A 25397-nucleotide genomic window follows, 5' to 3' on the forward strand; every position below is an offset into this window, starting at 1 on the left:
GTAGCTTCTTTGCTGCCCTCCTTGAGACCAGGCCTTGGTCCAAGAGTCTCCGCATCAAAGTGCGTGCATATACTCTCACACCTGCACAGACCCCGTCCCGGGATGGATGCGGAGATTGCCCCCCCGCAATCGTGCCGCGGGGGGACGATCCCCCCCACTAGACCACCAGGTATGGAGATAAGCAAGTATTTAGAAGCAGCTGTCAACTTTGACAGCTGCTTCTAAGTACTTAATTAGCGGGCACGGCGATCGGACCGTGCCCGCTAATAGCAGCGATCCCGGGCTACATGCGGCACCCGGGATCGCGGCAGTTCAGAGGGGGGTCGCCGCGCGACCCCCCTCTGAACTCCCATAGCAGCACCAGGACGTTCAGTAACGTCCTGGGGCAGCTATGGGTTAATTTGCTTATCAAACAATGTTTACATTACAACTTAAAAAAAGGAATTTTAGCTTAAGCACAATGTGTACACAAATCTACACAGGTTACCAAAATAATTGTACTTTTTTTATTTAAATACAAAACAGCCACATAAATGACAGATGAAAGATACAAACTGGATGATATATATATACACTGTTTTAACTACAAGACTGTTGTATAGAAAACATTTTCAATCAGAAAGGAAACCTTTAGAAAAATAGCAATTTTGCCAAGATGATGCTCATCAGCTATCAACATCTTCCTTATCTGCTCCTCTGGTCAAATTTAGTGTTCACATAACTGTACCACGGCACATCTGCAATGTGTGAACACTGCTTTGACAATTACTAGAAGCAATAACTGCTTTGACCATACTGAGCTGGTAAGGAGTTATAGAACTGAGGTAGGCTAGAAGCTGAATGATACCAGTAGAAGTTTACAGATACAAACAAGAAGTTATATAGTAAAGTACAAATATGGTACACAATTAAATTTACCTTTTTCTTTAGTAAATCTACTCTGTGTTCTTACAATATAAAAAGTAGAAATCAGAAAAAAAATGGATGTGATACTCAAGTACACTTATATAAAATACTTTACAATGATGGAAATATAAAACTTCTCTTTTACAAAGTACATAGAAAAAAAAAAAAAAATTATGTTCAGCGACTTGGCAATTCATGCTGAAATTATGCACACAAACACCAGGCCATATGATGTAAATCTATACATTGTCACTTTAGAAAAAAAGTGGAGGAAAAGCTGTACAGGCATTTAGAATAGTGTTTACACAAGATGTTCTCTTAGTTCTTTCAAAGTTACCAAAATTACAAACCTGTAATAACATTAAATTGTGAATACTTTGTTCTTAAATAATGAAAAAAAGTCAATGATATTGGCAATAAGGGCAATATAGACAAGGTCAGACATAAATAACAGTGCTAGCTTATGTTACAATCGTAAACGTGTGGAAAAGCACTTCTTGGTCCGTGTTCAACTCTGAAGAGCGACCAATCCTTCACCAGAGTGACCGGCTGAATACTGACATCAAAGCAGCTTCTGGTGAATAATTTCATAAACCATTCTTTTTCTAAAATAGGGCATGTGATGCTGTAGGCATAAAACAAACAAGTTAATTTTGTAGTTTGAGGAAAGACAAGTTTTGGTCACAAAAAACAAAACTGTGCTATCCAACTGATGACCCAAAAATCCGGCCATGATGCTTAATGGACACCCTTTGCTACCTAACTGCTTTTCTCTGTATGCCTAACATAATGCAATTTAGGTTTCTTTTTTTAATGCTCACAGTCTGAAGCATAATCACAAATTTTTACCAGTTTCTTCCATTAAACTAAAAGAAGTATTCTAAATCCCTTTAACATGCGGTCTGCAGACGTGTATTTTATATGAATAAGGGAATATTAGGCTAAGACAAGTAATCAATTAACAGAAACAAAAAGTAGTAGCTATTGGTTCTCTTGAAATCGATTTTTCCTTTAACTAAGAAAAGAATATATGTTTTTAAACGGCCAGGTATAAGGGCCGGAAATAAAGAATGTACAACATTGTGATCCCAGGCCAGTATTAGGCTATGTTCACACATGTTCGGACGGCAACCATTTTGAGGCTGAAATACTGCCAAAACAAACGTTGTGTGAACATAGCCTTATGCAGAATTCTGCATTGCAGCATTTAGGAGGTGGTGGAACTCAGCAGATCATAAAGGCATTTCTACTCTTTAAAGTTATGAGCAGGAGAATAGGAGAAGGGAAGAAAAATCCCATTATATACCCTAGTGTGTATACCTGGGTAAAGGTGATCGGTTTGTCTTTGGTAATGTAATCTGCATATTTGCAGGCAAACATTCCACAATCACTCCCATTCATTTGCTGGGGGATCTCCTATAAAAATATAAAATTACATAAAATATTAGCATAAATAGATAATAAAATTTAATATTTTCCATTAAGCAGAAAACATACATGACTTTTCTTGCTGCTCAGGTTCCATCCATTAATATCAAAACAGATTCCTTTTTTGTCCTGGCTCTCTTGTTTTAAATACAGCCTGTGAGTGGAAATACAAAGAATTAAAAAGGAAACTACTTAACATTGCTGGACAATTATATGACAGATACCACCAATGCCTGACAGACAAAACTAACAATCCAGTTAACCATTGCAGTCTATGCAATGTCTGGCCATAAGAACAGCCATATGTGTGGACACAGCGAGAACAACGGCAGTCCCAATGATGCCCAGGCTGAAAACAACAGCTGCTGTTTTCATTGCAAACAGCGGCTGTTCTTAAAAAACAAACAAAAAAAAAAAAAACTGTGTGTGAACATGCCCTTAAAGAGGACATGAAACACTAGTCTTCTGTCCTCCTTCCTACATCATTACTTTAACTTTTCCAGAGTCATGTCCCCTCAGGTGGTCCTTTTGGGGGTCATTGGCACCTTGGTTTTTGGTACATACAAAAGAATCTTTTTTCCCCCATTATACTCTTTTGTGCCAGGAAAATTAATAATGCCATGGAAATTGACTGAACTGCCCTCACCCTCACAGTGGTAGTTAACGGTTATATCCCACTCTCTAAAGCCTTATATATGCAAAGACATTGTCCAAAAAAAATGTGATAAGATTTGGTCAACATGGTTAGCTGAGACTGCTTCGGCCACTGCAGCGAATAATCAAGTACAGAATATCTCATGTCTGTGGGAGAGAGGCCTGGGGACGGTCGTCGTGTCTAGCTGTCCAAACACTAATTGTGAAACCACATTGTGACTGATATGTGCAAATCTTGGAAAACCTTAACTCACTACAATTCGTGGTCATCATAGACAGTTCTAGAAGCACATAACCCCCACCCAAACTTACTATAAAGTGTAACTATCATTTAAAAAAAACTTGCAACATGGGTGCAGAGCCCCTTGCCAATCGCTAGAGCAAAGGGGCAGACACGCTCAGCCCCTTAGCCTCTGCAACTGCTAATACAAGCAGGCTATAGAATTGCCAGAAGTTCCGTAGGCTCCCATATTAATTCCACTGCTCATATTAGCAGTTACAGCAGAGATGAAGGGCATACGTTACCTGCTTGGCGCAGCGGTAGCCTCAGATGCAGCCGCGGCACGGAGCAGGTAACATATGCTCTGGGCGGCAGCGGGTTAAAGGGCCTGCGTTAAATACTCGCAGCAGAATGAAAATTCTGCTGCGGGTATGTAACCCCACTGAAGACCACAGTACCAGGATTCGCAGCGGATTTCACTGCAAACTAGCAGTGTGAAATCCGCTGCGAATCTGGTATGTGTGAAGCTAGCCTAAATGATAGTAAGGCTGGTTTCACACTACGTTTTTGCAATCCGTTCCTTTTTGTCAGTTTTTTGCAAAAAAACTGATGGAAAACATATGGAAAAAAAACGGATGCAACTGTGTGCATCCATTTTTTTTCATTGACTTCCTTTTTTTTTTTTTTTTAATTATAATGGTGTTTTGTTTTTTTTGACAGACAAAAAAACGTGGTCGAGAAAAAAAAAAAAAAAACAGTTTTGATCCTTTTTTTTTTTTTAATGGAAGTCAGTGGAAAAATGGATGCACACAGTTGCATCCGTTTTTTTTCCATCAGTTTTTCGCAAAAAACTGATGAAAAGAAAAAAAAACAAAAAAAACACGTACTGTAATCCCAGCCTTCAGGTACTATTAGACAGGGCCAATGGGGGCCCGATATTACCTGTAAACGGGCCGTATAATAGGCCCGATCTAGCAGATCGGCGCTCGTTTACTGGGCCTATTACACATCCCGATAATCGTTTAACAAGGGCTGCAGGGACATTACGATGTCCTTGCTGCCCTTGTTTAAACTTTATAAATTACATGTCCAGGTGGAACGGCTCCTCTTCCTCTGTGCTTCTCCCCAGGTCCATGCGCTCCAGCTTCAGAGCGGCCTGTATCAGCTGACAGACCTATCAGCCAATCACTGACTGCGGCGGTCCCGGCCTGTGATTGGCTGAACGGCCTGCCAGCTGAGACCGGCTGCTCTAAAGCTGCAGCGCGTGGGACCCGGGGAGAAGCACAGAGGAAGAGGAGCCCTGCAACCTGGATAGGTAATGTATTCTTTGCTAATCGTCAGCATTGGCCGCACACCACTATTACACATAGCGGTGCGCGGTCGGCGCCCGACGATTATAGATCAGAACCTATATCAACAATAGGCTGTTCGTTGTCTTTATTACAAGGAATGATAACCGGCCGGATAGGGCCGATTCGACCGATTATCGTTCCGTGTAATAGTACCCTTACACTTTAAATTTAGTAATGGAGTGAATATTAGGTGACAGTGTGATTATACAGTCAGAGGTATGTTTTTTTTTGTTTGTTTTTTTACACTGAGTGGTGTGTATGCCTAATGAAACACCCCCAATAATCTTGTCCATCAGCTATTATTCACTCCCATTATAAAAATTACATTCACATCAATCTGACTATTCCATGGATTCTCAAACTAAAAAACACACAACACACACACCCATCCATCTTTGGAACAGTGAAGAACTAACAACTGTTAACTGTCAATCACAGCTTTGCTCTACTACAGGATACCAAGGTTCAGGTGCTACTAACACTGTGCTGCCTCAAGTGTTATGTCTATTATAATGTTAACATGCATCAAGGCAGGCTTAGTATCGGTAACACTGCAAGTGATATGTAACAATAAAACATAATGAAGGGTGTGCTCAATCTATACCAGATTAATATAAAGTACATGTGCTACTTACAATAATATTTTACAGGCTTCATTATTAAGTCCACCCATAGAATCATAGTAGGTTACTGTTTTTTTCCTAAAATCCACCACCTGAAAAAATTGAAATACTTATTTCTTCTTGTAATAAAATGCAAAACACTGCAATGTTTCTTTAGCTAGAATAATAATTTCCACAAAGCCATTACTACAATAAGCTGTAGAAATCTAAATCACAATTATGGAAGTTTTGGTTAAATCATTCAGGTTTCAGAGCTAAAAAGACCTAACACGGATGTTAACAATAATACTGGCACTTTCACATCTTAAAAACGCAAAGGGTGTTGTGTTTATAAAGAAAAGTAACTTACAGCCAAACACCAATGTACTCCAAGGTGAACCGGTACTAACAAAATTTCTGCATCAAAAACATCCACTTTCTTTGTCCATCGCTTCACTGCCTGAAATCCAGCAGATTTTAGCTTTGGGAAGAAAAACGTGTTGAATGCATGAACTTTTGGTAAGCCCTTTCGTTTACTTCTTTCCATTAGAAGATTCATATAGAAGTTTATTATCTGTTAAAACAAACAAAAACATAGGACTAAAACATTAGGAAAAATCTGAAATCCAGTTCCACATTATATTTTTAAAAATGCTTAAAATGCGTCAATTACATGAATGAGTTGCAAAGATTAGTGTTTACATGCACCCAAAAGGTATCCATTAAGTCAAAACGGAGAGGGAGGGCACCAGCAGTTACACCAAGCTCCACTGGTGTAGTTAAAGTGACACTGTCACCCCCTTCTCTACACAGGTGTAAAGGGTAAATTTTTCAGTTTTTATACCTTATTTTATTTTATATCATACTTCATGGTACTTGCTCCAGTAAAAAGTCATCTTTTATCATCTGAGGACTGTGCTGCCTGGGCGGGGCTTCACGGCCAAAGCACCACTTAGTCCCACCCACATTGCCACCGTAGGCCCCACTCCTGTGAAGTCATCGGTACATAGGCCCCACCCCCTCGATGGCCATTGGTCTAGACCCCCACCCGCCTAGGTCGGGCCATTTCAATACGGCGATGACGTCGATGCGGCGGGGCAACAAGGTGGTGCTGTGGGCGGGGCTAAATGGAGCTTTACCTGTGAAGCCCCCTCCCAGGTAGCACAATCCTCAGACGATAAAGATCACTTTTTACTGGAGTAAGCACCATGACGTATGATACAAAAAGGTATGTAAACTTCATAATATGCCCTTTACACCTGTGTAGAGAAGTCATAATGCAAAAAGGGGGTTACTTTAAACATCCAAAACCAGAACTGCAGCTCTGCCGGTATAGTTTTTTTTTTTTTTTATAGTAAATAATAAAAAATAGAATTTGGATGGTTCTGAAAGTAACTAAAAAGGATACATGTACTGATAAACTGCTAATAAAAAAATAGATAGCCTTTGATTTTATATAAAATTAGCACAAGGTTTTTTGCTGAACAAAAAGAAAAGTATTCAAATAAAATATACTGTATAAAGTAAAACAAACTTTTTAATATATATATTTTATATATTTATTCATTAATTTATTATTAATATATATATATTTTATTTATTTATTTATTTATTTTTTTACAGCATTAGTTATGTAAAAGTTATCTTTATGTTCAGCAAAGGGCCTTGTGCTAATTTTATATAAAATAAAAAGCTATCTAGTTTAAAAAAAAAAAATTGCAGTTTATTATCACATATATCCTTTTCAGTAGCTTTGAGAACTATCCCAAGTCTATTATTTATTATTTACTTTATTTCTATGTGACAGGTACACACTTTGACAGGTACTCGGCTAATGAAAAACCTTTAGATAATCTTAAGTGTTATATAAACACATACATTATTATGACCACTTCCTCTTTTTTTAAATGTCACGAGGGTGTAGCTAGTGAGCTAACATCAGAGAACAAACAGCATGCAATCACTGCTGGAAGAACACAAGCTTTTGGTGACTATTTTATGAGCTGCGGAATGTTTTTTGTGGCGTTCTCTGGGCCCACTCATTCATGTGGAATGCACTATCCAATTTGGGTAGAAATCCATCTTTGTAGATCATGTACACCCACACATGCAGATTGTCTTCCCCAGACATCTCCAGCAAGACAATGCAAGACGCCAACTTACTACCAGCCTGTCTAACTGCACACAGCTGTTACTCTGCATATTAGCTGTTGGTCGTAATAATGTGAATTGACTGTAATAATAATATACAACACCTTAAATAAGCTTTTAGGAGACTCACCTCATCATTGAGCCAGTTTAGACTATTAAGGGTCATAATATCTTTACGTGTAATTGTCAAGCGGAACGCTTCACTTAAAATTTGATCCTGGCTGCCACCGTAAAGAGCATGCTTAATTTCTTTCTCCATTTCCTTTAGTTAAAACATAAAATAAAATCAATCAGTCACAAGAGATAAAAAGTAGGTTTCCTAAAACAAAAATGTATACAAGCAAAGAAATTAAGAAATTACTGGTGTTAGCTCTGGGAATTCTTGCTCCTCCTGGACAGTTTCCTCTTTCCTTGGAAGTAAGGTAACAGGAATTTCTTTTTCAGTAGGTACACGAAGGTTTAAGTTTACAGCATCATGTACAGACCGTTCATGCAGCCTCTGTATTTGAAAAAAAAAAAAAAGTTTTAAACTATGTTTTACAATTGGTCGACCTACACCGTAAGATTTGACATTTCACATGGACCTTTTGTGAAAACTCCACAGGGGGATTTTATAAATGCTTTGGTGTAGATTTTCATGTAAAATTGTGTAGCTTACAAGCATTGCGCAAAAGAACCCATCATATAATTAAGAAGTGTCATGGATGTCATAATCTGAATTTAGCCTAAGCCTAGTGAAAAATACATTACGCTTTTATCCAAGTCCTTATGTAATATGTCACGACTTTAAATTATTTTCTATATAGGTATAGCAGAATATTAGCCAGCTAAATTGGTTGGATGGTCCCAGCTGGACAAGCCCTGTCTAAATGGAAGTCCTAGAAGGCAATCCTCTTATATTAACAGTGGTGTGCAACTGCAAAGAGCAGATCCATCTGTGGCAGACCTGGCACGAACATGTATTACAATATCAAAGACAGACAATGCAAAGTGGGTTGGCGGGGGGGGGGGGGGGGGGGATGTTTCATTACAGATGGCAAGCACTGTATTATGGTTGCCCTTTCAAACAACTCTAAAAACTTATTGCACTAATATCCAACTCCTATTACTTCAAGGGAACCTGTCACCCGGCATTACGGCGCAGAGATATTGCACGCTCTGCAGAGATTAGTCCAATGCCCATAGAGAATGACAGCTCCATTTCTCATCTCTTGTAATTAGCATACATCGCGTGCTAGCCTTCGGCGCCATATCTCCGTCCGGGGCTGCACCAAGAGGTCGGGCAGGCTCTGTGCCGTAATGCTGGGTGACAGGTTCCCTTTCAGCTGTGGGACTGAATTCTCTATACACGAATACTAAAAAAAAAAAATTTCAAATAAACAATATCAGTTACCTGGTTTTGAAGCTTTAGTGTAAGAGCTTTTTGTTCTTCTATCTGTCTCCTCCTTTCTCTTGCTCTTACATCATAGCGGTTGGTGCTGTTAAAACACAATATAAAACTGAATAAAAGCATTTTGATTTATTTCTGTCATTTTGCAGTTTATAGAGATAAAACTTACAATTCTTTAATCCATAGTTCTGCCTGGAAGAACGGACGGCTAAAAGGGAAACACAAACAAGGTATCTGGCTTGGCATTTTGTATTAAAAATAAATTCACAAATGTAACACACAGCATTAAATAGCTTGCTAAAAGTTGTTATTGTAAATAAATATTGATCAGTGTTGGCAATTATAACAAAATATAAGAATGTACCATTGTAAAGAAAAAGATGGCAAATGAAGCAAGTACAGTCGAACTGAGTGCAGATGATATTGCTTCTATGGAGCACAATGCGACCTACACTTTTCTGATTTCTCCATAGCACTACACTGCACAAAAGCATGTGCGGTGGGGGAGGCAGAGTCCCTTGTAATAAAAGGTACCAAATGTATTAAGGGGTGTGTGGTTTGGTGTGGCATAATCTGTATTTCCTACCTGTAAATCTAGATGGAAAACCTGCAGCATTTTTATTTATTGTAGCTGTACAGGAAGGGCACATAAAACCTGATACCAAATGTACTAAAAAAACAACAGGGTCAATGTGTCAGCAAATTATTTAAAGAAGAAACTTATTACCTGGGATGATGATCTTCTTTGGAAATAGAACCAAGTATGACAACAGAGTCTGAATCTGAACAGAAAAGAAATTAACACATCAGTTCATCCTGAACAGAGGTTTTCAAGAACACTCTAACCACTATCATGTCTAGAAAGGGAGTTAATAAAGAGACACGCCTGAGAGGCTGTCCAGTGATGAAATTATGTCTCACCAAATGCCTTTTTAAAGAATCATTGTATCATAACAAAAAAGTCACTTTAACCCCTTAAAATCAAAGCCAATTTTCATTTTTGCGCTTTTGCTTTTTCCACTTTAAGTTTAAAAGGCTACAGCGCTTGCATTTTTTCACCTAGAAACCCATATGAGCCCTTATTTTCTGCGACACCAATTGTACTTTGCTATAAAACTTTATTTTCCCATAAAATAGGCTGTGAAACTGGAAAAAAAATTCATTTGCGCTGTCAAATTGAAAATAAAATAAAAGGAATATGTTTTAATTTCAGGGAGTTTCGTGACAGGTTATCTATGTTCCTCACATTAGTACGATTACAATGATATGTAACTTGTGTGACTTATCTGACTGCTTTTAAAAAATTAAAACCTTTTTTTTAAAAAAACTAAGTGTTTAAAATCACTATTACCATGCTGATAAAACTTTTTTCTTTTTGGTCTATGGGGCTGTGTGAGGGGTCTTTTTTTGCGCCATGATCTATACTTTCTACCTTGTTTGCATATATGCGACTTTTTGATCACTTTTTTATTACTTTTCTGAATTTGATGCAGCCAAAAATGTGCAATTTTGCACTTTGGAATTTTCTGCGCTTACGCAGTTTACCGTGCGAGATCAGGAATGTGATCATTTAATAGTTCGGGCAACTACGCATGCGGTGATACCAAATATTTGTTTATTTATAAAATGGGAAAAGGGGGTGATTTGGACTTATTAGGGGAGGTGATTTTTTTTTTATTAAAAAAACATTTTTACTTTTTTTTTTTTTAACCCCCTGGTGGACTTCTATATACACAGCATTGATCTCTCATAGAGAGATAGGGAGATCAGTCCTACTAGACACCAGGGGCGTGCGGAGCAGAGGACTTTAATGCAGCTGTCAGGTTTGACCCAGGACCCGCTCCGGCTAATAGAGGCGCTCCCCGGCTGCAGATAGCAGCCGGGAGTAGCGCAGTTCAGAGCTGGGTCCCGGCGGTTAAAATGGTTTGTCTCATGTGGATAATATTAGGTCATATGGCCAATGTAGGGAAGATGAATAGAGGGCAAGTTTATACAAGTGACTCCTATTTCAGGACACGTCCTGTGTAAACCATGCTACATTTTGATGGGGGTGGCCTTTCATGGGACAACTTCGTAAAAGCTTGGGTAAAAAATTTTAATATATTCAAAATAATAAAATTAGGCCACAATCTGGCTTTAGTAAAATAAAAAAGGTTATGTGATTCCCCATAAGGTTAAATATATCCGTAATTTAGGAATCCAGTGGTCATTTATTCAATCTTTCGCTCATTCTGGGTTTAGAATTGCTGTAAACCTGATGTGTTCTCTGTTAGTTCAAAGAAAAAATAGCAATAGAATTCTCAACATAAAACGAAAATAAATAAATCACTGCAAATCAAGCACAGACAATACCAGGTTTGATAAGGCTATAGTTAATCTTTTAACAAACAAAAAAAAAAAAAAAAATACCCATCAACTTCTATTGAATACTGACTACTATTTGTATGCTCTGGAACCTGTGCAAAGAACAGCCACCTCAATAACCTATCAATGGTAGATCCTACATTATCTTCCTCTGGTTTGATAACACATTACCCATCATTGTAACCCTACCTTTGATGAAAATGAGATGAAGGCAGAGAAGTAATCTCAATAGAACAGAACACTTAATGGCGGTGAGGGTTCAGTGACTCTACAGAGTATAAAGTATTGTAAATCTTTTTTTTTTTTTTTTTTTTTTTTTTTTTTTAAATAAGTTATTTCTAGGCAATGGAGCACAACTGAATGCTTATTTTTACCAGGGTAGTACACAGAAAAGTTTTTTAAGACATTTCTATTACCTTTACGCTGCACGTGAGTGGTATGGTTGAGTTCTCGGTGAGGCTGACGTTTGCAGACGTCTCTGTTCTCACACGTAAGTTTGAATGTGGTATCAACAGAAAGTGGTGCTGCTGGCTGCTTTTCTGAAACCAAACTAAATGGAGGCTGGTAGGTAGGTTCCACATCCAAACTACAAGGCTCTGAAGAACTCAGGCTTGAAGCAACAGGTTGACCAGATGTACTACTTGAACTTAATCTCCGTGATCTGGAAAAAAAAAGGATAGGCCCATAAATGTATAGTAAACTAAAAGTTTTCTTTCTTGGTACAAAAGACAAACTAAACAAGTAATAACTTACACTTCTGGAGGACAAAAGGTTGTAGAATTAGTGGACAAAAATGTCTTTCCTGTTACAACCTGAATCAATTGTCTATAGATTTCTTTCTCCTCCTCGCGTACAGTCTATAGGAAAAATCAAAAGCAAAACATTTTAACGGATTGATTAAAAAAACTGCTCAAAGAGGGTGTCTGGTTATTAAGGAATTCCCATTCAGGACCCTTTGCTCATACAGTACAGAGAGGCAACTATTAGCATCTCTGTTCACAGTTGGGGAGCCAGGAAAAAAACATTTTATTACACACATCAGGGCTCCAGATGGCGACCAAAATGGTCGCCAATGCGACTAACATCTTGCAAATGGCAATAAATAATAAATAATTAATAAATCTGGGCGCCATTTGCGACTGGCCCCGGCGGCGCGCTGTCCGTCCAATGAATGACGGACGTGCTGGATGACGTGTGCGGGGACACGCTTCTCCAGTGACGTCATCCAGCACGTCCGTCATTCATTGGACGGACGGCCGCAGAGGCGCCACACTCCTCCAGCGCTTCTCTCCCGCCTCTCCTCACCCGGCGCCGCGGTTCTTCAAGTTCACCCCAGCGGCACCAAGATTGTGGATAGTGTGTGAGTACAACCGGAGGGACGGCAGGGGTGGCGGCCGGCCAGTAATGTGTGTGGGGGGACCGCGGCCTGGGCGGGGGATTGGTAGTGTGTCTGTTGTGATGGCGGCCAGGTGCGGTAGTCAGTGCGTGTGGGGTGCGAGGGGGGGGGGGGGGGGGGTATGTATAGACTGCACAGTACCACTTCCCTCAGTGTCTGTATGTATAGACTGCACAGTACCACTTCCCTCAGTGTGTATGTATAGACTGCACAGTACCACTTCCCTCAGTGTCTGTATGTATAGACTGCACAGTACCACTTCCCTCAGTGTCTGTATGTATATACACTGCACAGTACATACAGACACTGAGGGAAGTGGTACTGTGACTATACATACAGACACTGAGGGAAGTGGTACTGTGCAGTCTATATATACAGACACTGAGGGAAGTGGTACTGTGACTATACATACAGACACTGAGGGAAGTGGTACTGTGCAGTCTATATATACAGACACTGAGGGAAGTGGTACTGTGACTATACATACAGACACTGAGGGAAGTGGTATAGTCACAGTACCACTTCCCTCAGTGTCTGTATATATAGACTGCACAGTACCACTTCCCTCAGTGTCTGTATGTATAGTCACAGTACCACTTCCCTCAGTGTCTGTATGTATAGTCACAGAACCACTTCCCTCAGTGTCTGTATGTATATACACTGCACAGTACCACTTCCCTCAGTGTCTGTATGTATATACACTGCACAGTACCACTTCCCTCAGTGTGTGTGTGTGTGTGTATGTATACACTGCACAGTACCACTTCCCTCAGTGTGTGTGTGTGTGTGTGTGTGTGTGTATGTGTGTATGTGTGTATGTGTGTATGTGTGTATGTGTGTGTGTGTGTGTGTGTGTGTGTGTGTGTGTATGTATACACTGCACAGTACCACTTCCCATATACATTGCCACAGGGGCTATATGTCATCGGCTGCCGGGGGCTATATATATAGTAGATCATTGCCGGTAAGATGGCAGCTGGCTGAGGGAACACACCGGTAGCAGGGGGGTATATGGTTGTCAAGTTGCAAGTTTCCATGTTGAACGTTTTCAAACTAAGAAAAGAGAGAATCTAAAGGAGGATGCTGCTGTGGCCTCTGCACACAGTAAGTCCCATTTAACATAACATTAACTTTACATGTTTTAAAATGTTGGCGACCAAATATTCTATTTGGCGCCTAAATTTTTCAGGTTAGGAGCCAATGGCTCCTAGGTAAATTTTTTAGTCTGGAGTCCTGCACACATACACAACTAATTTTGTGAGTTTTGTCCCTCATAAAGTCTAATATAATGTTAGGCTAGGTTCACACTCAAAATTAGTAGAGTAAGCCAATGCTAGCTATACATATTCCGTCTGATACACACAGAAAAAAGAAAATAAAAAAGCAAATATGATGTATGGATAACGTACAGTACGAATTACCTCTTCTACTGTACTTATTTGCCGCCTCTGCATCTTTTTAGGACTCCGGCGACAAGTACCACTCCATGAAGGTAAACTAGCAGTATTTTTAATTGGAAAAGATTTTTCAAAAGCTGAACTAACAGTGTTATTTGGCTTTCCAACAACCGCATTGAAAGTTCTGCTGCAAAACAAAGTGATAAATGGTTGTTTATTGAGCAATAAAAGGGGAACTAAAATCAGGTTAGAAGCATCTAACCTGCTGTTATCTTTCTATATGGCACAGGATGCTGAGTAAGTTACCTTCTCAATTGACATCCCCTACCCCATAGAAGCATAACAGCAGGTTAGAGGAGAAGTCCAGCCATTAAACTGCAGGGGCATAAACTATCCCAACTCGCCTCTCCAGTTCTGCATTGTTGCTCGAGAAATCTCCTGCAGAGCCGAGCTGTTGATGGACAACCCACTCAGCCAGTTAGTGACTGGAGTGGGACGCCGCTGCAATCACCAATTGGCTGAGCATGCAATCCATCAGCTTGGGCCGGCATTCCCACCCAACGTCATGACGTCAGCAGAACTCTGAGGAAAATGCCTCCAGGCAGGGATTCCGGAGCCTGTCAAGCAGTGCATCACGGGAACGGAGAGAGGTAAGCAATGACCGACTGTTAAGGGCCTATTCCACGGAGCGATAATCAACCCAATTCGGCCGATTATCGCTCCGTGGAATAGAGAGGACGATCAGCCGATGATTGTGTCATCGGCTGAGCATTCATTTTAGGTTCAAACCTAAAATCTTTGGTCGCCACCCGCGCATTGCTACATGGAATAGCGGTGCATGGCGGGCGACCGACTACTTAAAAACATCATACTTTACCTATCCAGGCTGCAGGTCTTCTCACCGGCGCTGCCAGTGATTGGCTGAGCGGTCTGTAAGCTCAGACAGGCCGCACCAAAGCTGCTGCTGCGCGCAGGACCGGGAGAGAAGGAGTGCAGGAGAAGACCTGCAGCCTGGATGGGTAAAAATATGATGTTTAACCCCTTAAGGACCGGGCCAATTTAGTTTTTTCCTCCTTGTGCTTAAAAGGCCATAGCACTTGCAATTTTTTTACCTAGAAACCCACATGAGCACTTACTTTTTGCACCACTAATTGTACTTCGCAATGACGGGCTGAATTTTCTCATAAAGTCCACTGAAAAACCAGAATAAGTGTGTGGTGTCATTTGTTGTGCCATTATATGTACTTTCTATTGGTACCTTGATTGCGCATATGCGACTTTTTGATCGCTTTTTATTACAATTTTTCTGATTTGATGCGACCAAAAATGCACATTTTTGCACTTTGGGATTTTTTTGCGCTGACGCCGTTTACCGTGCGAGGAATGTGATAAATAGTTCGGGTGATTACGCACGCGGCGATAACAAACATGTTTATTTATTTTTATTTATAACATGGGAAAAGGGGGGCGATTCAAACTTTTATTAGGGGAGGGGCCTTTTTATTAACACTTTTTTTTACACCTATACTAGAAGCACCCCTGGAGGACTTCCAGTATGAGTACACTGATCTCTCATTGAGATCTATGCTGCATTGATATACATATGGAGCAATTTTTAGGAACATATATTTGTTAACAATGGTTTCAATTTTTTACAGGCCATCAGATACAATGAAAGTTATACAATGAAAGTTATACATGTTACATATCATAACGACTAGAGGAACATATATAACAAGTCAATTTTACCCCAGGGCGAATGGCGTAAAAACAAAACAAAAAAAACAAATAAAAGAAATGTATTTTTTTTCCAATTTCACCACACTTTGAATTTGTTTCTGGTTTCGCAGTGTACTTTATAAAAAAATTCAGCCTGTCATTGCAAAGTACAATTAGTGGAGCAAAAAATAAGGGCTCATGTGGGTTTCTAGAAGAAAAAATGCAAGTGCTATGGCCTTTTAAGCACAAGGAGGAAAAAACGATAACGCAAAAACTGAAATTGGCCCGGTCCTCTAAGGGTTAAGGGGTTAAAAAGTCACTGATTAAAAAAATTTTTTGCAGCCATCAATAGTCCAGGTGATTAAGAAACTTTGTAATTGGGTTTATTAGGCAAATATGCCCTTATCTGCATTTAAAAAGACTTTTCCCAGGTCCCCCTCCTCTCCTTTCTGTCATCCACTGCTCAGAATCAAGAAATCTCGACTGATTTACATCAGTCAGACCCTGTCTGTGCTATGGAGAGGGGATGGGGGAGGAGGAAGGAAGGAGATTAGTCGACAGCAGAGAACAAAGGATTACACCACAGGGAGCCGCTGAAAGCCCCTATTCAGTGGTCATAGAGGTCAGTGCTGATGTCAGAGGAGATAGCCCGGTGATGTAGCTGTAAATTAACTCTGTTGTCCTGTTTTGGTGCCTCATCTCTCCCCTCTCTATAGAGAGCAATGAAGACAGGGGGGAAAGCTTCGGCTAATAAACCCAATTACAAAAGTTTCTTAAAATCACCTGTACTATTGATTTCTGAAAAAAAAAATTTAATGACGTGACACTTTAAACAAGGGCTGCAAGGACACGATAACAATGTCCCTGCAGCCCTCGCTAGACGATTATTGTTTATCAGGCTCTGGTCAGCCTGTGGAATAGGAACCTTATATTCTCCCCTGTCGCCCGACTTCTCCTTTGACCTTTTATACAAATTTTTAGATAAAAACACATACCTTAGTTTTCGTGATTCCATATCTGTGTTTTTTGCTGTTTTTTGCAGGTGCGTGAAGTGTGCTGGAAAGATACCAGAATGACCATTGCCATTCTGTTTCGCTTTACTGAGGTTAGCAGGCTGTGTGAACTTGGCGTTGTCTGTAAAAGCCATGTTTTTCTCAGGCTTTGACACTTCTAAAGTGAGTAAACAGATAAACAGGTATAAGCTTACAATATGTACTGGCAAACAACTGCTAAACAGAACAAATCTTTAAAAAAATGTTTTAAAAACAATTTCACATCAATTAGAACAATAACTTTTTGTCCACATCACGGCAACAGGGGGAATTGGCCATCATGGTCTGTAAACATGATCATATCGATAAGCAGGTATAGATAGAGTCTTTCATATGCATACCTAGCCATGAGAAGACGTGGTGGATTATTGTCAAAAAAAAAAAAAAAAAAAAGGAAGAAGATTTTAGGACAAGCCCTATTTTTTTATAGCCCTGCCCATACTATAATTGAGCCATGTAACAGACACTTTAAACATGCACCAATCTACTAGATGAGCACTCATATAGAGCAGGAGAGGTAAGGAGCCCGACCAGAAACCAAAAAAGGGACATTGCAGGAGGCTGTAGAAGACACACAAATAAACTGCATATGGTACAATAAGTTTAAGCAAAGAAAACTTTTTTTTATCATAGTCAACAGTAGATGTCAAATAAGCATGTTTGCAATCACTGACTTTTTTTTTTTTTTAGTTATCATGGGACTTCCTGTGTTTTTTTAAAAAAAACACAGGAAGTCCAGTGTTTCCCAGGTCATCGGCACTCTCACAGGGAAGGCAGTCAATTAATTGATGGACGTGACACTCTGTACTGGCCAGGACTTCATGTGTTCAACCAGCACAAGACTAAAAGGCTGCCTTAAGGAGACTGGACCTGGATTTCAGATAAGTATAGCTTTGTTTTTGTTTTAAAGCATATTAAACTTGGAAAAAAAAAGAAAGAAAGTAAATTGCAAACTTGCTTTATATCACATCTACTGTTAATTTAGATTTTGCCGCGGTACTTCCAGTCATGTGAATACCGGCCCACACCCACCTGGAACATATTACATGTCTCTGTCATCACTTGACAGCAGAATATAAAGGGTTAAAACTACCCGGAGCAGTAAATTAAGATAAGTTAATTTTACGGGTAAGCGACACATTAGCGCTTGACACATAAAAGTCACCTACTAAACAAAGTATGCCAAAACATTATGATAGCGATTAAACAATATCTGCTTCCCCTAGGAGACTCCAATCGGCAATTGAGGAAAAAAGCAGCCCTTTAGCAAAGAGGAAAACTAGTACTTTGTAATAGAAAAGCACAAAAACATACATCAGATCAAGATGTGAGAATGTAGATTACCTGTGTTAAAAAATGGTTTATGAAGTGTCTTCACAACAGACCTGTCATAATGCCTGTGATGCATAGGAGTAGGCTGAAAAATAAACAGGAACAAATGAAGATGCAAGAAAATAAAATCCACAAAAGCAATATCTATGCAGAACGCATTCTGCATCAGCTGCCGACCACGCATCCCTACATGTAATAGTAATGCGCAGCTGATGACTGTCAAAAAAAAATAAAGATTAAACATACTTGTTCCCGCTCTTTGGTGTTCTGTAAGCTTCTGCCTGCAGCCGTCGCTGGAACTTCAGAGCTGGTCTTTGAAGTGACAGGCCGCTCAGCCAATAAATGGCGGAGACGGGACAGCGCCGCAGACAGTGATTGACTGAACGGCCTGTCACTTCAGAGACTGGCTTTGAAGTTCCAGGGACGGCTGCGGGATGAAACAGAAGCTTGGAGTAGTGTGGTCAGGTATGTATAATGATTGCTATTTTAAATTTTAAGCAAGAGCTGCAAGGACATCACTAACTATGTCCGTGCAGCCCTTGCTGCATCATAGTCAAGCTGTGTAATAGGCTCTGTAAGCGAACGTCGATTTAGCAGATCAGCGATCGCTTATCTAGAATATCAGGCAAAGTATCTGGCGGTGTAATAGGGGCTTTAATATAAAAAAAAACTGGAGACAAGAGTCATGCTGTGGCTTAAAGAAAGTGACCAAGTTTTTTTAAATCCTGGATAACCCCTTTAAAAGGCCCTATTACACTGAGATTATCCACCATATCAAGCATATATCTCTTTGTGCAACAGAGTTAGCAATAAGACGACGATCAAGAAAACATCTGTTGATCGCTGTCTTTCAACAGGTCAAAAAATAATCCACAGACGGACGCACATCTCTGTGTAATAAGTGATGCACGGCTAATTAAAGGAAAGGGTTTTACAAACTGTTTTTTCAGTCTTTGTGAAGCTTGAAATACCAAGCCCAGCTCTAGACAATTTTAAGGGACTAAGCTGCAGAAGCAGGAACAGCTTCTACAAAATGTATGGAGCTCTGCTTAGTCAACAATGAAGAGACCAGAGTGCATAAATGCCGCAGACTCTTCAATCAGCTGCTTGGGGTCACCCGACCGCCCAACCAATCAATCTGATATTGATGGCCTATACTAAGGGCCCTATTACACTGAACGATAATCGGCCGAATCGCCCCTATCCGGCCGATTATGATTCTGTGTAATAAACACAACGGTCAGCCGATAACAATCGATCGTTGATATAGATTTGGACCTATAATTGTCGCGCACCTACCGCGCAACGCTATGTGTAATAGATGTGCGCGGCTGGCGGCTGACAATATGCAAAGTGCATACATTGCCTATCCATGGTCCAGGGCTCAGCTTCTCCCCAGGTTCCGCGCGCTGCAGCTTCAGAGCGGCCTGTCTTAGCTTACAGGCCGCTCAACCAATTAATGTCCGGGATTGCCGCAGCCAGTGATTGGGTGAGCGGCCTGTCAGCTAAGACAGGCAGCGGCCTGTCAGCTAAGACAGGCCGCTCTGAAGCTGCAGCACGCGTGACCCTGGGGGAAGCGGACCGCAAGAGCAGCCCTGGACACAGGATAGGTAAGCATAGGTAAGATAGTATGCAGTTTAAGCAAGGGCTCCAAGGACATCGGTAGCTTAGAACTGTACAAGTCTATGAGGGAGATTTATCAAACATGGTGTAAAGCGAAACTGGCTCAGTTGCCCCTAGCAACCAATCAGATTCCACCTTTAATTTTCCAAAGAGTCTGTGAGAAATGAAAAGTGGCATCTGATTGGTTGCTAGGGGCAACTGAGCCAGTTTCACTTTACACCATGTTTGATAAATCTCCCCCTGTGTTTATAAACAGTATTACAGCACAGATATTTCACAGAAGCAGTTCAGGGAGCATTTGTTAAAAATGCTTCATTATAGTGGCAAAAAATAAAAAGCTTACCAACCTGATAGTTATAAAATGATTCTTGTGCAGGGTCTTTGAAATGTGCTTTATATTTGGAGTTATTTTCACTCTCCCAGATCATTTCTTTCACATCTTCGTCTTTAACAAAAGGAGTAAAAGATGTAGTATTAATGGAATTAACAAAAGGAGTAAAAGATGTAGTATTAATGCACTATTCCAACACTTACACAAAGGAAAAAAACTAAACTATTAGACCTTGTAAGTAATACACTTCCTGTTGATATGTTTTGACAACATAAATTTCTGGCCCTCTTCAACAAGCAATACACATTACGGACCTCTGAAACGTTTTAACAGCGTTTACACTACACCATCTCTTCTTTGTAATGAGCCGTCCGCAATGACAAACCATGCACTTCTGAAGGGGGCTAAAGTCTATAGAGCCTAGACCATAAAACAAGCCAAGTAAGTGCAGGTCTGGGCTCCCGTCCACACACTCATCCATTTTCAAAATGGATTCATGGACGACCTCATTGAAATCAATGCCTCCTTTTTCTGTCCATAAATCAGAATCCTCAATATACAGTCAGAAAAAACTGATGTGTGAATGAGGCCTCAGTGGGGGTCGACACATTGTGGCAAATGAATAGTTAGTAGTGTGACAATGAACACGGACTGTAAAAGTTTATAGAAACAAAGTTAAGTACAATTTTACATTTTGTTCCTTGGAAAAAGGAAAAAAAAAAAAAAAACATGTATTCACACACAAACACGCAAGAACTGCTTACCCATATTAGGGTCTATCACATCCCTGGCATCAGAATGAAATTGTTCAGTCTGAGGGAGAAAAGGAATAAGCTTTAACATAAAAAAAATATAAAATGCAACTAATATTAAGCTGTGGTGTATGCAACTACAGCAATATAATGGTCATATAACATGAACAAGCGTAGCACCTTCATACTTGGGTGCTGGCTGTATTATTCACCCCTAATCCCATTCTAACAGCAAGGTTCAAAGATTTGTTTTTTTATTACCATTTATTTGATTCCCAAATCTCAACATGAAGCAAATTTCTAAATAGTTTTCATTAGCAATAATCTACCATTTAGCTGCTAGTAAGAGAAAGGCAAGAGAAATCAGTCTCACACTGAAAACTGTAGAGGGGCTATAGAAGAGAAACATTTTTATTTTTAATAAAGATCTATTGAGAAACTTTTTCCAAACGTGTACATAGTTGTTAAGAAATACCAGACATAAAAAAAAAAGAATTCTGATGTGTCTCAATCCCTAGCATGTCAGTGCCAATTCAGCCAATGTGTAAACCCAGTCTAAACATACAGTCCTCAAAGGAGGTACTCTACGCCAGGGACCTACACCAGGTTTCTGAGATACATCTAGCGTAGGGATGGGGAATCTCTGGCCCTCCAGCAGTTGCAAGCTACAATTCAAATCATGCCTGGACAGCCATCTCTGTTCTAGGGCAGTGATTTGCAACATTTTTTGAGCCGCGGCACACTTTTTATACTTCCCGGGGCACACCACCAACAAAAATGGCACAAAATGACACCAAACTTCTCTCCACCATCCCCAGGTTTCTCTCCCCCCCTCCTCCGAGATGGTCACCGATGCTGTCCGCCTCACCTACTGGCCGCCCGTAGGGCCCGGACGTGCTCCTCCAATCAGCGGAGACCGGGAGCGTGGCACACGTTGATTGGATGCGTGCATCACGGCCCGCCGCAACGCACCACGCAACCGCCCACATTATAATCCGCCACTGATCGCTGTGCATTGCCGGGGAACAAAACACAGGGGCACCATAGTTTGGGGAACTTTCCCCGCGGCACACCCAACCATGTGTCGCGGCACACTGGTTGAAAATCACTGTTCTAGGGGATAACACCTCCTTATTTTAAATTCTTTTCACGGATTCAGAAAATCTGTAAGAAAGTTTTTGGTATACAGGGGTACGTTGGTTTAAGAGCTCACAGCTTTTCAAAATTGCGACTTGGTTTAAGAGCATTGCTTTGGTTTAAAAGCTCCCTGGACTAGGTGGGAGCGGAAATGGGGGAGGGGCATGATCTGCATAGCGGGGTCTAGAGCACTGAACTCTGACCCAGGAAATCTCCCTCACCTTCCAAACCATAGCAAACCACTTCAGGTTGGGGCTTGCATCAGGGGACAGGACTGAGAAGGCAATCTCTTCATAGCTGTAACCCTTCTCTCCCCGGACAGAGAGCGCTGCATTATGTGCCCACATCTGCCCTGCTCATTCCTTCATACTCCCTGCAGTCTCTGTCAGCCCTTGTGTTTCCCATCCTCTACATTACTGTACAGAAACTTATAATATTACATATTCTGCTGTTTCTGAATGTTTGTTTCATTTTTTACATGTTATTCAGAAAAATCACAAATTTTTGGGGTGTGGAACCAATTGTTTGCATTTCTCTGATTTCTTATGGGAAACTTTGCTTTGGTTTAAGAGTGGATTTGGATTACAAGCACGGTCCCAGAACAAATTATGCTTGTAATCCAAGGCACCACTGTACTTCCAATCTATATTTGTCACTAAAGTAAAAACAGGGGTGTGTGTACTAGAGCGCTGTTTGTGTGAACTAGCTGCGTACTAGGGATAGATAGGATCACCTGAATATCCTAATAGTGGTATCAGCAAAAAACAAAGTTAATGTACCTATTCCGCGCATATGATATATAAAATGTGAAATAGAATGTTGAAAAAAAGCCCTACACTATGGCCGTATAACCAGTACTAACCTCCAGGTTGACGTTCTATCCAGGTTGAGGTTTGTCAGGTAATCCACTACCTGTAACCCCTTTGGGATAGTTTGAAAAGAAGCTAGCTATCCTCACTCCAGATGGTGGTGTGGTGATTGTTAAAGAGAGTTGCAGTCTGTTTGCTCCAATTAAAATATCCTCTTCACAAGGGACGCGCTCCGGCCGGTAGCGTTTGCAACACTTGCACTGTAAAAAAGTCTTTTGCTGGGTAGTATGATGTTCACAAACTACTGAAGCTGATGGAAAACAAAACACCTCGACATGTTTTGGAGGCTCCATCCTCCTTTCTCTTGAGAGAAAGAAGGATATTTCAGTTGGAGCAAACAGACTGCAACTCTCTTCAACAATCTCCATACCACCATCTGCTTCCAAAACATAGGAAAATGCTTTTATTCTATAGTACGGAGAGTCAGAGGCTTTCCTGAGCCCCTGAAGTGAAGCAAGCTGCACCACCTTGCTTCAAGGCCTAATGTCTGCAAAATTTATGAGCGTGTGAATGTGCCCTTACAGCTTGCAGCTATTCATGAGCTTGTAAAAGCCTCTTTGCCCAAGAAAATAAAATCATTTGTCTACATCATGGAAGCACAGCTGGATATATCAAAGGTACCATGTGTCTCCTTGACTTGGAGAAGTCCAGCGAAAGTTTTTATTAAAGTATTGTATTGCCTCCCCAAAAGTTATACAAATTCCCAATAAACAGTTATCACAGGAAATGCTTATAAAGTGCTTTTTTCCCTGCACTCACTACTGCATCAAGGCTTCACTTCCTGGATAAAATGGTGATGTCACGACCCGACTCCCAGAGCTGTGCGGGCTGTGGCTGCTGGAGAGGATGATGGCAGGGGGACACTGAGGGACACAGGGCACTGGAGGGACACCGAGCATCCCCCTGCCATCATCCTCTCCAGCAGCCACAGCCCGCACAGCTCTGGGAGTCGGGTCGTGACATCACCATTTTATCCAGGAAGTAAAGCCTTGATGCAGTAGTAAGGGCAGGGAAAAAAGCTCTTTATGGGTGCCTTCACACCTAGCAACTCGCAGTGTAAATTACGCTACGAGTCTGTCAGGTCCCGACGTATAACCAGGGATAACATAGTATGTAATGCTGCATGGTGTAGTGCCCTCCAGCAGCAGCACAGGGCCCGCCCTCTGCAGGGTCACCACCTGTAGGGACCTGTAAGCAGGGATAACATAGTATGTAATGCTACATGGTATAGTGCCCGTCCTCTGCAGGGTCACCACCTGTAGGGACGTGTAAGCAGGGATAACATAGGATGTAATGCTGCATGGTGTAGTGCCCGCCCTCTGCAGGGTCACCACCTGTAGGGACGTGTAAGCAGGGATAACATAGGATGTAATGCTGCATGGTGTAGTGCCCGCCCTCTGCAGGGTCACCACCTGTAGGGACGTGTAAGCAGGGATAACATAGGATGTAATGCTGCATGGTATAGTGCCCGCCCTCTGCAGGGTCACCACCTGTAGGGACGTGTAAGCAGGGATAACATAGGATGTAATGCTGCATGGTGTAGTGCCCGCCCTCTGCAGGGTCACCACCTGTAGGGATGTGTAAGCAGGGATAACATAGGATGTAATGCTGCATGGTGTAGTGCCCGCCCTCTGCAGGGTCACCACCTGTAGGGACGTGTAAGCAGGGATAACATAGGATGTAATGCTGCATGGTATAGTGCCCGCCCTCTGCAGGGTCACCACCTGTAGGGACGTGTAAGCAGGGATAACATAGGATGTAATGCTGCATTGTGTAGTGCCCGCCCTCTGCAGGGTCACCACCTGTAGGGACGTGTAAGCAGGGATAACATAGGATGTAATGCTGCATGGTGTAGTGCCCGCCCTCTGCAGGGTCACCACCTGTAGGGACGTGTAGCCAGGGATAACATAGGATGTAATGCTGCATTGTGTAGTGCCCGCCCTCTGCAGGGTCACCACCTGTAGGGATGTGTAAGCAGGGATAACATAGGATGTAATGCTGCATGGTGTAGTGCCCGCCCTCTGCAGGGTCACCACCTGTAGGGATGTGTAAGCAGGGATAACATAGGATGTAATGCTGCATGGTGTAGTGCCCTCCAGCTGCAGCACAGTGCCCGCCCTCTGCAGGGTCACACATGCCGGGTGTACTGTGTGCCCCGGAGAGCCCGCATACACCCGGTACACAGAGGAGGACGGGACCCGGACCCCTGACGGCCGCTGCTCCCCTCCCGACCTCCCCATTGGCCCCGTCCATACTCAGCGCCACTTCCACTCATACAGCTCCCATTCTCCCGCCGTTTCTTCCCTTTATTTCTCCTCAGCACACGCTCAGCTCTTGGCGCGCAGACTCACCTCACTCGCCTGACGCCCGCCGGCCTGCTGTGATGGGAAACAGACGGCGTTTGCGACAGCCGTGAGGAGAGAACTGTAGACCGGGCGCTCGAGTCGTTATTCGGGCCCGCTCACCAGAAAACAGGCAAACGGCGGCCCGGACAACACACGGAAGCGGTCCTTAAATAAAAAAGACAAACGCTGCAATAAGGAAACCTCGGAAATACCTTGTGCTTTGTTCGTCCGCTTGTCAATAAAGTTTCACTTGTTGAAGGGGAAATGCCTCCGCTGGGAGTGTCCTTATTCGCGGCGGGTGGGAACTGTGCGAGGCATTAGGGCTTGTCCATTGAGGCGAAACCCGCCATGTTTGATTTGGGTTTGCGGAAATGTGT

The 25397-nt window shown here is 41.6% G+C and overlaps 1 protein-coding gene across 4 annotated transcripts; it reads right to left on the reverse strand.

The window, feature by feature from the left end:
- Nucleotides 1-483: 483 nt before the first annotated feature.
- Nucleotides 484-25314, reverse strand: SENP1 (SUMO specific peptidase 1). Of its 4 annotated transcripts, none has more exons than XM_069972230.1 (18): nucleotides 25233-25314; nucleotides 20682-20730; nucleotides 19934-20031; nucleotides 17976-18048; nucleotides 16575-16749; nucleotides 13885-14047; nucleotides 11821-11924; nucleotides 11484-11728; nucleotides 9431-9485; nucleotides 8873-8911; nucleotides 8707-8791; nucleotides 7675-7812; nucleotides 7444-7575; nucleotides 5533-5736; nucleotides 5196-5275; nucleotides 2404-2488; nucleotides 2227-2322; nucleotides 484-1531 (listed from the first exon to the last, which is right to left on the reverse strand). In XM_069972230.1, exons 2-18 carry the CDS (start codon nucleotides 20683-20685, stop codon nucleotides 1469-1471), a joined length of 1839 nt encoding a protein of 612 aa, XP_069828331.1. In that variant the 5' UTR covers nucleotides 20686-20730; nucleotides 25233-25314; the 3' UTR covers nucleotides 484-1468. The 4 variants fall into 4 exon arrangements, with proteins under 4 accessions (XP_069828331.1, XP_069828330.1, XP_069828328.1 ...); XM_069972229.1 differs by lacking the exon at nucleotides 25233-25314 and adding an exon at nucleotides 25027-25218 and having other exon boundaries at nucleotides 13885-14044; XM_069972227.1 differs by lacking the exon at nucleotides 25233-25314 and adding an exon at nucleotides 25027-25218.
- Between the last annotated feature and the right edge of the window lie 83 nt (nucleotides 25315-25397).

This window comes from Dendropsophus ebraccatus, chromosome 5, assembly GCF_027789765.1.
Source record: "Dendropsophus ebraccatus isolate aDenEbr1 chromosome 5, aDenEbr1.pat, whole genome shotgun sequence".
Classification (NCBI taxonomy): Eukaryota; Metazoa; Chordata; class Amphibia; order Anura; family Hylidae; genus Dendropsophus; species Dendropsophus ebraccatus.